This window comes from Vombatus ursinus, unplaced genomic scaffold (assembly GCF_900497805.2).
Source record: "Vombatus ursinus unplaced genomic scaffold, bare-nosed wombat genome assembly UNPS02014802.1, whole genome shotgun sequence".
NCBI classification, from domain to species: Eukaryota; Metazoa; Chordata; class Mammalia; order Diprotodontia; family Vombatidae; genus Vombatus; species Vombatus ursinus.
In genome coordinates, this window is record NW_020954580.1 from 13,481,069 (window position 1) to 13,495,422 (window position 14,354).

Here is a 14,354-nt window from a genome sequence, read left to right on the forward strand (position 1 = left end):
TATACTATATATTTAGGTATATAAAGCATGCGCATTTTTTAAAGGGAAAGGGAGGGGAACATTGTATTACATTAGTGTCAAATGTGCCACATGATGGAGGATGTCCTCAAACCAGGTGGAATCCCCCTAGTCAGGGGGAGTAGGGTTTATCTGACCCTTGAAGATTAGACAAGGCTTTGTAAAGTGGGAAAGGGAACAGATTCCACCTAAGGAGCGTTCAAAATGAGAAAGTCGCACTGCTTTGTAGAGAAGAGTTATCCACAAGTGTGGAACATTTCAGATATTTTGAGGGTTTTTTCACTTTCTTGATTGATTTGCTGCTTATCCGCCCCTCCCCCCCCATAGGGGGATTGAAACATCTTTATATGGGATGGTTGTCTCGCAGGGGAAGGAGGGGTCCAGGTGAAAATTTAAGCAATGTTAATTCAAAAAAAATCAGAAAAAATGTATTTTTAAGAGCAGGTGGGGAAATCAGTCATTCACTAAGCATTCATTGTATATGTTTTATGTTTAGGGACACTGCTAGATGATGGTGATAAAAAATCCAAAGAATAAAAAAATGCCTACCATCAAGGAACTAGCATGCTAACACTGGAAACAACAAGCACATATTTAAGTATATACAGAATCAATATAAAAAGAACAAATAGAGATAGGTACTGGATTTTATTTTTATTAGTATGGACACCTCCTGGGTAGAGAAACCCCCTTTGGCTAAGTGACTTGCTGGAACAAAACCAGTACATTTCAGAGGTACACCTTGAATCAAGATCTTTTATATTTGAGGCCTTCTTTTTGTCCACTATGCCTTACTGCTTCTTACATAAACAGAAAGAAAAAAAAAAAGAAATGTAATTACAAAAGGACTTAGGGAGTGGCACTGACATTTGGGGGAATCTGAAAAGAGGCAGTGCTTGAATTAAGGAAGAGAGATTCTATGAGGCAAAAATGAGGAGTGTGTGCATTCCAGACTCAGACTCAGAGAGAGGAGATGGAATATGATGAAGAGGGAAAGCCTTAGAATTACTACAAAATAAACCACGAAAAAGAATTAGCTTTCATGGAACATATGAGGGTAAAACGACAGATCAAATTTATTCCCTTAAAGAAACTAAGTAAAGAGTAGGTATATGTGTGTGTGGGGGAGGGTGTATTTAGTTCAATCCCCACTAAAATACTGTTTGAATATCTTTTTGCGGTGTGGAGGTGACCCTAAGCTCTTGAAGCCTATGTCAATAAGACACACCTAGTGGCTGGTCCATGAGACATGGAATACCTTTGAGCACAGTTATGTACTGTATGTTTGTTGAGATTAGAGATAGTTTCATTCTTTGTATTTTTATTTTCATCACCTAGCACCATGTCTTGCACATAGTAAGCTTGATGTTTGATAGATTTTCTGAGAATCCTGAGAGTCCAGGTTCACAGAATTTCATCCCCAGAAGAGCTATAAGATAACAAATGTTCTTGGTGAAGCAACTTTGGCAAACTCTATTATGTCACAAAGAGGGTTGTGATTTGTGTTAATGGGAATGCCCATATTGACAGAACCGCAGCTCATTGAAATAAATATAACTCATAGCAAGAGGTCAGTTGATTTAAGGTCAGATATTTGAAAGGTCCTTGTTTCAACTTACTACTCAAATGTATGATTGTCAATACTTATAAAAATAATGATAATTGGAGAAGCTACTTATTGATAACTGCAGTTTCATATTTTTCTATGATTTTTTTAATATACAGCATGTGATGGCATTGGCACAGGAACTCTGATGTCTGCTCAGACTGTGGATTCCAGCAACATTGACAAGTTCATAAACTGTACTAAGATCAATGGGAATTTGATCTTTCTCGTCACTGGTATTCATGGGTCAGTGCTAAAACTTCATTCTATTTTTGTTGTTGTTGTTGTTCTGGAAAGAAAGGGCAAAGATGTTTTTTTTAAAGGGGATATCATGTGGAAGAGAAATTACACTACTTCTTTTTGGCTCTAGAGGGAAAAAAACAGAAGCAATACCCAGAAGTTGCGAATTGGCAAATGTAGACTTGATGTCAGGAAAAATTTCCTAAAAATTAGGGAGCTGCTCCAAGCTGGAAATGAATTATCTCTGAAGGCTTGAGGTTTTTCTACACTGAGGATCTTCAATCAGAGGTTAAGGCCACTTACAGGATATATTATAATAGTGATATCTTTTCAGTTCTGGATTCACTAGATGTCTATTGAAGCCCCTTCCAGTTTTAAAAATTGGTGATTCTGTCTGGTGTGAGGGAACATATCCGTAATCCCTGACAGCGGGGGAAGTAGAAGTTGGTAAATCCCTTGAGTTTAAGAATTCTTAGCTGCAAGGGGTTAAATGTGTTAATCATCTACCCTAAGTCCAGCACTAATATTGTGAGTCCATGGAAATGGATTGGGGGGGGTGGGGTGAGGGCAGGGAGCAGGAAAGGCAGACCTGCGCCAGTTGAAAATGGAGCAGGTCAAAACTTCGGTAATGACGAGTGAGATCTGGCCTGTGAGTGAACACTAAGCTTATGACTTGGAGAGACAGAGAGACATAGTAAAAAAAACAAAACAAAACAAAAACAAAAAACCCTTTAATTCTATGTTTAAAAAAATAAGGATTTTAAATAGGTATAGTTTTTTTTCTGATTTTTTTCCCTTAATTTTGCACTTCCTTACTGACAGCTACACCCATTCCTAACCATGCCCTACCAAAACACCCAATTTTAATTAACAGCAAAGGAAACCCAAAGGTTTGAAAAGATATCCATAATTTGAAGTTTGGTGATCACGATTAAAAAAAAGTGATGAGGGGGAAAGGAGATTGTGAATCTTATCTAAACTTTGAGCACAATGCTGATGGTTTCCAAAAAAAACCCCACATATATGTATATATGAAAAGATTGTTCAAATTACAAGTTGAATAATACATAATTATGTAAATCAACAAATCTCTAAATTTCTAAAATCTGCAAGTGACCTTAAGCTGCAATGCCAGTATATTATTTTCAGGAAAGAGTGATTCAAATGTTTCTACTTAAAAATCATTCTATACTTCATAGTCTCTCTCTCTCTCTCACTCCCTCTCTCCTTCCCTCCCTCTCCCTTCCACCCCTTTTCTCCCTTCCCCCACCTTCTGCCTCTCCCTTCATCTTCCACTTGGGAAGCAATAACTATTGTACTTGATCTGGTAATGAATTTCACTGATCGATGAAACTGTGTCTGTGGCTCCTTCATTATAGAACCACCTGCTGGTTTTAGCTGGGAAAACAACTGATTTCATGCTTCTAGAGTTGCATTAAACGTGTCCATTTTCACTTTATGTTGTATCTATTTGTTTATATTACTGCCTAATCCCAAAATACTAGTGCCATGGGCTACAGTTAAAGAAACAACTCACATCTAACAACTTAAAGTTTTACTGTGCACATGTAACACATTGTTATCATAGGAAATCAATGTAACATTAAAAATAAATACGTGTCCAAATAGAATCAATAGAAACATTAAAAACAAGCAATTATGTTTCCACATGCAACACTTGTGTATATGTGTATATTGGTATATAAAATACTTAATTGCATAAAATATTTTATAAGGTCTACATATTGCATGCTGGAATAAGTGTTAAAAGTAGTTCTGATCTCATTATTGATGACTTTTTTTCATACAACTTGAACTATAACATCTTGAATGACACGAACTCCCTATTTGTAATTACGCTCATAATATGATTAGGAATTGAACAAAAACTTTCCCCTGCATATTGGATTAAAATAGCTTAAAAGACATATCCATCTACATCATAATATGTGTTGACACTTGAAAATAATAAATGAAATTAGCCCTACTCCATCTGCATAAGGAAACACTGGAAAACAGCAGTTTAATTTGTTATATTATTTTTTTTTTTTGCATGATGTTCTGGTGATTAACCAACAGAGTTAGCTTACAAGGAATTGTATTTTATTCTTCATTTTGGTTCTCATAGTATGAAAGTCAGCCTACTAAAGGAGAAAACTTTTGAAGTAAGATACCTGAACAAGTGATATTCAGGAGGTCTGTTTTATTTTGGGAGAGGTGGGGATTCCATTGATTAGATTCCCTAAAGCATGGATTCTTATTCTAGGATCCAGGAACTCCCAAGATATCCATGGGGGTCTATGAAGTAGGATGGGAAAAATTACATCACTAACATCACTAACATCTAAATTAAATTTAGCATTTCCTTCTATTACACACACACACACATACATACATACATACATACACATGTGTATGTGTATGTGTGTGTATGCTGAGAAGGTTTCTATAAACTCCAACATATTGCCAAACGGGTCTACTGTACAAAAAAAGGTTAAGAATACCCACCTTAGATTTTCAGTGACCATACATTGATCATACATTATCGTACATTATCATTCAAGAAACTATATTTATCTTTGTTACATACATACATAATCATATGTATAAGTATTTTAGTAGTTAATTAATACTCAATAGTAAAGATAAATTGATGTGTGCTCCCGTCGACTTAAATATTTTGTCCAGTGATGCAATTCTCAACCCATCCATATTCATCTATCCTGTGTGACTTTCGTCTACATCCTCCCAAATATTTTCCACAAAGGATTTATCCTATATGTGGGAAGCAACTTCATTAAAAGTAGAAACACCCATTCAAGGGATGCTATACTGTGCAGCAGGAGTGCCATATATTCACATAAATATAATTTGCTATATGAGAAGGGCACTTTTTGTATATGCTAATAGAACTAATCCTTCTTATCAATTTAGATAGAGCAAGAGGACTTGAAAAATGGCCTTAAAATATGCTTCTCAAAATCATTCCAGGGCATGAAGTAGAAATAAACCATAAAATATCTTCTGGTCTTATTAAAAAAAAAAACCAGCATAAGTGCTTTGTGGATTTGTGTTGAAATTGTAATTGTCCTCTTAGGACACTGGATTAAAAAGACAATATCCAGTTTTCAGCACCACACATTGAGTAGCAAACATTATTTTCTAGAATTTCAAATACCAAATTAAAGCCAAGTAACTCTTATGATGACAATATTTCTTAAATAGAGATTTCACAAGTCTTAGTTGTCACTCCAAGTACTGTCAGTATTTAATTATAGCTATTATGCTACAGAATTGAAGTGAAAATTAATAGAAATATGTACCTAAAAAATCTACATCTAATATTTTTCTGGTATAAAAAAAAATTAACTCTACTTTCTCAAAACCCACCCTCCCATTTTCTTGCCACAGTGATAAGCCTGTCCTGTATTTTCTGAAGCCCTTTCCTGTCATCTTGGGAGAAAAAATGATATAGACATGAGTGCATCTCAGTGGAGCAGATTTCTTTGCTTTTTAAAAAAGAATCTGTTTTAATTATTTTTAAAAGGTAAAAATTAAAGGAAAGTACAAATTGAAAAATCCTGGCACCTCAATCAACTACTTTACTCTAATTACCTTCAATAAGCTACTAACCAGTTTTTAATAAGATCATGTAGCTTGGTTAAAATAGCTGAGGGGCTTCTATGAACTATAACATGAAGAACAAAGTTGTATTAAAATGGAATAGGGTGATACATAACTGAAGCAAGTTTTCTCAAAAGGACCTTAAATTGCTCTACAAATTATCAGGCACTTAAATCTTAATTTCTGTTAGGCAAACTGAGGCCCACAGAGGTTAATTGGCTTGTGCAACCTACAGGAAAACAAGGGCTAAGACAAGAATTTCTTAGACCTCATCTAATATGGGGACCACTAGGCAATGCTCAAGCTGTTTTAACTAATAAAAGTGACATTTCTTTCCTCAGCCAAACTTGATACTGTTTCTGTGCATTGGAGTAAACTGGGAAAATGCTATCAAAATATACATAATTTTGGGACATTATCAGTAGCTGACAGATGAAAATAGGGAGCCTGACATTCCAATACTATGGTAATAGAGAATGAATAGGAAATAATATTTCACTTTTGTAAGCATTAGAATTGAACATAAAAATCAACACCTATGGTATATCTTACCTTTATTTTGGGTCCCAAGGGCATGCTGTAAAGTCACGTACAGAATGACAAGCTGACGGTGTGTCTTTAGAATTCCTCTCAAATCAATTTTGAACATACTTTATTGGGGAAAATATCATTTGGGTTTCATGAGACAGTTAGATGTTACTTTTTAAAAGTTTGTGAATGGAAAGTTATTACTTTCTTTTTTATGAGAACCCTAAATTGCCAAATGAAGGATGTTCAATCCCTTGAGACTCCCGAGTTTTATGCTAACATTCCAGAATTCATTTAAGTTCTGGCAATCTGGATGTACTCATTATAAAGGTTAGAATTAACCCCATTTATCAACGTCTGTGCTAAATGTTGTGCATTTTATAAGCAAGGCAGTGGACTCCATTGTTCTACAAAGTACACAAGTACTACACTTCATAAATGTGCACATGTTGAAAAACTTAGTTTAGTATTTGAGAGAATAAATGTCTTCTGCACACAAATGGTTGCCATCAAATTCTTATAGCAACATAAAGGGTTGTTTTTATCTTTTTGCTATTCTTATTCTTATTTCAACTTGAATTTGACATTTTGTTAGTACCTATTTGCTGTAATACAAAGAGAGTCAAGAAAACAATTTATGAGTCCTTTTTGGAAATCTGGAGAAATATAAATAGTGCATGATCAAAAAGCACTAGTCCATTATTTGTGACTGAGTTATAGGAAGCATCTTCCAAGTGTCTGCTAATCTTAGCCATAATTTTTTTTAAGCTCCTTTACCAGAATTTGTTAACCTAGTGGTAGAGGGAAGCATTCCTCAGGTATTTTGCAGGGTACAGTATGAAGTGCTATGATTAGATGGAAAATATCAAAAGGACAGGGTCATTACTTATATGAAATATTCTTTTTGAGGAATTAGGCTACAAAAGTAAACCCACTTTCATTCCCATTGAAACGAGTCTCAAAACATCAGGGCAGTTAGCATAGCTTACCTGTAGTACCATGAACAGGTGTTTTTTGAGAAAATTTATTTGATGCTACAGTATGTTTATGTGTATACAGTATGTAATGACTTTATCAAGTTATGCAAGATTTCAAGACCATTGTGTTTGCCACACATCTAGTTTCCTAAGTTGGAAATTCCTTAAGATGTTTGCAGGTTAATTTAAGATTATGAGATGAGAAAATATACTCTATTTATCTTTAGAGTAGTTATAATAATAATAGATCTATACCATTCATAACTGAAATGCCTTTTTCTCTCTAGGAACAGATGAAATATTAAGTAAACTAGTTTTCTTTTTATTTGGGGGTATAAATATGGTTAAATTGCATTTTGTTCTCAAATGCCTTGTACCTTAACAAGCATTATAAATACAGATAAACAAGAATGATGTCTATTTAAGGTTACTTAGTGGTACCCTGTAACATATTTTAGTCAATATATGAGTACTTAGGTGGATAGGAAGGAAAGTGCCTCTGTAAAGCATAATTCATGGCACAGTAAACAGTCTCCTTTTTCTAATCAAATAATGGTTCCCATAGATAAAAATGAAACCTTATCCCAAATAAATGTAGAAACCCAGCTGCATTTATTTCTACCAATTAATTGTTAACTAATAATGGGTTTAATTAGCCATCTGCACTACATTTGAGGTCACAAATAGCTAATTGCTCTCACCATTATCAAAGCACTGACATAATTTCACATAACATTTTCCTTCTAGATATGATAGGAGGTTTTACAGAATATATACAAATTTTCTACCATATTTGATTTCTAGAGAAAATGCAGACAAGTAGACAGATAATTGAGTTTGTATTAGAAACTGATCAAGGATTTTATTGTTGGGAAGGGTTTTAGGGATCATCTCTCAACAACTCTTATTTGAAAGATGAGGAATTTGAGACCCAGGGAGGTCAAATGAATTTTCTAATATCACATGCCTAGTAAGCATGGCAAAACTCAGACTTGAATCCAGGTCTCCTTTCAGATCAGGATCTTTTTTCTTCTATGTCACATTGGCACTCAGAGTGTTTAATAAATAGCCCAGAGATTTTTGTAACCCAAAAAACCCTTTGACCCTGAAGTTTTACAATGTGCCATTAAAATTAACAATTTTTTTCCTTAGGATGACAATAGTGACTACAAAGAGTGTCCAAGACACCTTATATGTTATGCTCATGTCAAATAGGAATTTTCAAGTTATATGGAAAGACTTGGTTTTTGCAAGTTTACCTCTTGATGTGATAGAATTGTACTATTTTATTCTTGAGTCATTCACTGAGAATATCCTCATCTTTTAGGGATCCTTACAATGCAATTGAAGCCATGGATCCTGAGAAACTGAACATTTTCCGGACAGTCAGAGAAATAACAGGTAACTGTGGATAAACAAAGTTATCATGCAAAATAGTTTTTTTTTTATTCTGTGGTGTTTTTCTTTAAAATATATATGTTTTAATCAGCATCTTCTGAAAATAAATATGAGATCCTCAAAACCATGACTTTTTTTCATAAACAGTTGAAGATGCCTAATATTGTCCATACATTCTGAAAGTTTCTGCAGATGGGGAAAATGATGTTGAAAATTAAAAATTACTGGGTATTTCAAGTACCAAATGATCCTCATACCCAAATAACATTTTGTAATATATTATTATTTAATATAACAATTACAATTATATTGTGTCTTTGATGGTATGGCAAGAGTATAACATCTCATCATCTTCACCGCCATCTTTGTCATAGCTTCTCACATTTACATAGTAATCAATACTTTTCAAGAGACTTGCACGTATCTCATTTGAGCTTCACAATAATCAGGTAGATGAAACAATATTATGCTCCCATTTTACAAGTGAGGAAAGTGAGCCTCAAACAGCTTAAATGGCATGTCCAAACTCACAACTTCTTACTAGAAAGCTAGAACTTGAACATAACCCTACTTGCTCAAATGAAATCTCTTTACCATATGACCCCTGAACCTATAATAATCACAAGAACCTGCAAGACTTCAAATTTTATGTTGGAAAACATCAGATTAGGAGCAGTTATTATTATTATCATTATTATTAATATTATTATTGTTATTTTGGAGGCAATTGGGGTTAAGTGACTTGCCCAAGGTCACACAGCCAGTAAATGTCTGAGGCCAGATGTGAACTCAGGTCCTCTTGACTCTAGGGCCAGTGTTCTGTCCACTGTACCACCTGGCTGAGGGGCAGTTATTATTAAAATTATTAATAATGATGATGCTAATAACATTTATGTTGTACACTAAAGCTTATAGTAAGCTTTATAAATATTATTCCATTGGACCCTTACCACAGCCCTGAGAAATCAAAAAGCGAGGAGATTGAGACACAGAAAAGTTAAATGACTTCAAAGAGCTAGTTAGCGTTCAAGGAGGAATTCATTCCTAGCTGTTACTTACACCAAGACTAACTTATTATCTACTACATTATGCTGACCTTTGAAGTCTAAGTCTGATCTTTCTGAATACATTTGCATCAGAAACATGGCATTTTGTACTTTTTGTTACCCCTCATGCATTTCAGCACAGAAAGTATGAATGCAATTCTGAACCCCTTGAGTTGCTGAAAAATCCCATTACCGGAGTGATGTAACTGCCAATCAAAAATGTTCTTGACCTATTTGTAGGTTTTCTCACGTGCCCATTATGTTACTTCAACATAAGGTGATCCTGTCATGTTTCAAGATCTGAAGGATTCACCATGAATGAGACAATGAGATACTGACATTTCTTTTTGCCCTTATCTTCCTCAGGTTTCTTGAACATACAGTCTTGGCCCCCAAACATGACAGATTTCAGTGTCTTTTCTAACCTGGTCACCATTGGTGGAAGAGTACTGTATAGGTATGTGTTCAATATCTGTGTTTTAGTCTGTAGAACTCTGAGTTCACTAAAGGTAGATACATTTTTTAAAGGCTCATGTAAAATATCAAAAATCTCTTGGTCTCATTGATTTCACTGCTCTAGAAATATCAACTTTTCCATTTTCCATCCTGGAGATAAAACTCGTAATGAAAAACATGCCACAAATGATGGACTACAGAATGTAGGGAATATGCCTCTTGAATTTTCAGCTCCCTAAATCATTTAAAATAATACAATGCTTTTGCTGGGTTTAAAATACAGGATATAAGCCACAAATTTCAGCCTACCTTTTCATCATATTTCATCATAATCAAAAGATACATTTGGGTGACAGTTACCCATCGGCGCTGACATTTGGATCAGAAATTGCAGTTTTAGTATTTGAGTAGTTAGTTACTTTACCAACTGATGAGTCTATATGAACATAGTGCATGACAATGAGATCAAAGCAGAGTTCAATAAATCCAGAGGATACATTTTAACTAGCACACTGGAATAGTAATTGAAATAGTCAGTCAAAGGTCTCTAATGGAATGGAACCTAGTGGATATGAGCATGTTTCAACATACTACAGATGATGAATTTTTTCAGGAGATTCAGTGTTAAGGAAGTTATTAGAGAAATGGGTGATGGGAAAAATAAAAGAGATAGGCTGCCCATGAAGTAAGAATGGGAAGGGGAAGGCTAGCTGGGGGACAAACTACATACTTATTTGGTATTCGTGTAAGGAAAAGAGAATCTGAAAAAGACAGCCATCATTATGGGTAGACGTCATGGAGGATGATCTGAGACCTCTGTTGTTGGAAGGAATCACCACATGGATCAGATAACCAAGTGGTGATATATTAGGGGTTACTCCTTACCTCAGGCTTCACATGTGTGGAAGTGCACAGTGCTAGACATAGACATGAATTTGTGAACTTGAGGCAGGGAATTTTGTGCTAGCATGTGGGGTTTGCTAAGACACAAAATTATGAAAAATGGCAACTGAAATTTCTCTACCAAAACTTCACAGAAAAAAAAAACCTCTCAAAGTCCACTGACACAAGTGCTACATTTGTACAAAAGTTGATAGGAAAGACTAAAAAGGAAGCCAGTGTAATGAAAAATAATAGCCAATGGAAACAATCCATCTGGATGATATATACCACTAATACTAACTCTCAGTTGAACCAAATACTATCAATCAGGCAAAGAGTTCTGCTGATGTAATAACACTCAGCACCTCTAGAAGATAGTGAAGAGGAACAAAGATTTCAAATTGAATACTATATTGTTATTCATTCCTGAGCTACTTGTTCTTGTAAATTGGAAGGACAATTATCTCCATCTTGAATTATCTTTTGTAAAAAAAAAAAAAAGTCTAGATGTTAAGAAAATGTTTTTGTTACTAGATTATTAAATAATTTCCATTGGTTGGTGATAGTGTAAGAGAGGTTTATTTTTCAAGCGACAAAAAGAAAGGTAAATCCCTTCACCCCAAAAAAAGGGAAAATGTAGAATGATAAAAATGTCCTTGAAATAAGACTTGCTTTCATTGTAGTAATATATACTGAATTTTGAGGAAAACTTTTAGGCCATCAGTTTTTAGTGTTTCAATTTCATTTCATGGCATTCCTTGATATTTAAATTTTACATCCCATTCCTTTTTGTCCATCTTCTTTCCATTATCATCAGAGCATTTTAATCACTGAGGTATAGTTTACAACTCAATTAATTCTACATACATTATATTTGTTACTTATATCTTAGATAGTACCTCAGCGTGTTATTATAACAATAATATAATGGATCAAGTTAGTATCTTCCTTTGGGAAAATGAACAGCCATTCAATATATATTTTATTTATGTATGTATATATATTTGTGTGGGGATGGAACATTGTGGGAGGTGTGTATGTGCATGTGTGCATGTATGTGTGTATCTAATAAGAACTATATAGTAGTTTCTATTTTATCTATACAGTATAGTCCTAATAACTGTGGAAGATGAAAACAAATAGAAGATACCTTCAAGATATCCTGCCCTCAAGAAATTTCCATCAAGGGGCAGATGATTTTGAAATCCCACAGATTTGTTTAGTGTTGTTTAGATAAATCAATCAATAGCTATTTATTAAGTACCTACTATGTGCCACATACTTTGCTAGTCAATGAAGATAAATAATCTCTTCTTCAATTAACTTATATTCTAATGAAGGGGAAAAGCTATGTATAAAACTATCTTCAGAAATATAAAGATAATATAAATATATACATGAATATATACGTCTATACAGTAGTTAAATATAAAATAATATGGAGGGGGCACTAGAAATTGAAAGATCAGGAAAAGATTCATACAGAAGATGATGTCTGAACTGCATTTTAAAGGAAGAAAGGGAGTCCATTTCAAGCATGAGGGATGGCCAGTATAAAGCCATGAATATGTGATCTGGTATATTGTGAAGAACAAAAATGAGGTCAGAAACATAAATGTCACATACTTTCTGTAGAATACTGCAAAATACTCCTACCCTTCTTCCTCATACTTGCTTAGTCATCTTTCAGTCTTGGTGGATTTCCAGGGCCAACTCTTAAGGTGATGTACCCTAGTTAACTTCATGGTTGGGGCTTCTGAGCAGGTCTATTTTTATAATTAACTTCCTAACTTTTCTCATGAGTAAAAGATAACTTATCTAAATGCTTTTGGTTAGCATTTTGTAACTTCTTGCCAAAGTCACATTACAAGAAAACTGTCCATAGCTAATATCAGTAAGGGGTGATCTCAAGCATTTACTCCATTCTTACCTTTTCTGAGAAGGCAAATAAATCCAGCATATTCCCAGTTCATTCTGAAAGTGCCTTTAGACTGCCTACAGGAAATATGACCAATGACCCTCACGGTCATTGGTTCTGTGTGTTATCGGAATTGTCCTGTTTGGCTCAAGACAGGCTGAGAAATTTAATTTATTAAGTGCCTACTATGTGAAAAGCACTGTAGTACAAAGATGAAAAAAAATAATATTATCTAGAGTAACAGTGGTCATTAATCTTGGTAATTAATTTTATTTTTGGTAAATAAAACCTTTGGGTTACTTGAATAACATGCTTTCCAACAAATTACTATGTATTCTGAAAGTAGCTGTTACAAAAAAAAAATTCTGGAAACTTCATCTCTTGTTTATATTTCATTAACATTCCTTCTGCAGGTAAGATGTGACAATCTTTCTTTATTAATGAATTTAATGTTCTGGAAACATTCATTTATTTCTCTTTCTTTTCTCCTCCAGTGGCCTCTCATTGCTTATCCTTAAGCAACAAGGCATCACCTCTTTGCAATTCCAGTCCTTGAAGGAAATCAGTGCAGGAAACATCTATATAACTGACAATACCAACCTGTGTTACTATCATACAGTTAACTGGACCACCCTCTTCAGCACTCTCAACCAAAGAATAGTGATTCGTGACAACAGGAAGGCAGAGAACTGCAGTGAGTACATTGGCCAAGATAGAAAATGTTGGCTTACATTATGATTCTAGTCACAAGTGCTTGTGAGGGCAGGATAAAGGGCAGGATTCTGGCGGTCACACTTAGATGTAATTAGAAAACATTAAGAATATGCTGGCTAACTTTTATGGACTAACTTTAAGGTTTGAAAAATGCTTTACAAATATTTTCCAATTCTTTAAATCCTCACAACAACCCAAATAGGTAGGTACTATTATTATCCCCATTTTGCAAGTGAGGAAACTGAGGCAATGTCATATTAAGTAAATTTCTAGGGTCACACAGCTAGTGTTTGAGGTTGAATCTGAAGTCAGCTCTTCTTGTCTCTAAGTCTAACACTCTAGCCAATGTGCCATGACTGATGATTAACATATCTATCTGTCTATCTATCTATCTATGTATCTATCTATCTGCGTATCAACATTGTTCTAATATTTTGGCCTATTACAAGTTGAACTGAGAATGGCATCATCTGAATCCACCAAAGGCCAAAATTATGATGTGTGAATAGTTTAACCATTTCTGAAGAGCTTACTCATATACCTATTGTTGATGCTCAGAAATACTCTGTGACTAGAGATAGCAGAGATCTTCTACACCAAGTGAGTGATACCCTAAAATACATTTAACTGGGAGCAATGGATAGAATTTATAAAGAGGCAAATTTAGGCTTAATGTAAAAATAAAAACTCAATGAATTGAGTTATCTAAGTATGAAATTGGCTTCCTCAAGAGAGAATGTATTTTCCCTTTCTGTAGGTGTCAAGCAATAGTTTCATGATTGTTTGCTGGGGATTTTGTAGAATGGATTCTGGTTCAGATCTGAGTTGGACTAGATCGGAGGTGTCAAACATGTGACCTAGGTCATATGGCTGCCCTTAACAGTTCCAAGCCAGATTAAAATGCAATTAGAAAATATCAAACAAAACAATTTTCAATATAATAAAAT

At 34.5% G+C, this 14,354-nt stretch overlaps 1 protein-coding gene across 1 annotated transcript in view; it reads left to right on the top strand.

Moving 5' to 3' along the window:
- Nucleotides 1–14,354, top strand: part of ERBB4 (erb-b2 receptor tyrosine kinase 4) — an 833,670-nt gene that overhangs the window by 449,480 nt on the left and 369,836 nt on the right. Inside the window, exons 8-11 of the mRNA XM_027873426.1 lie at nucleotides 1,744–1,870; nucleotides 8,321–8,394; nucleotides 9,804–9,894; nucleotides 13,188–13,387. Of these exons, the coding sequence (XP_027729227.1) occupies nucleotides 1,744–1,870; nucleotides 8,321–8,394; nucleotides 9,804–9,894; nucleotides 13,188–13,387 (492 nt within the window). The remainder of the gene's footprint in view (nucleotides 1–1,743; nucleotides 1,871–8,320; nucleotides 8,395–9,803; nucleotides 9,895–13,187; nucleotides 13,388–14,354) is intronic.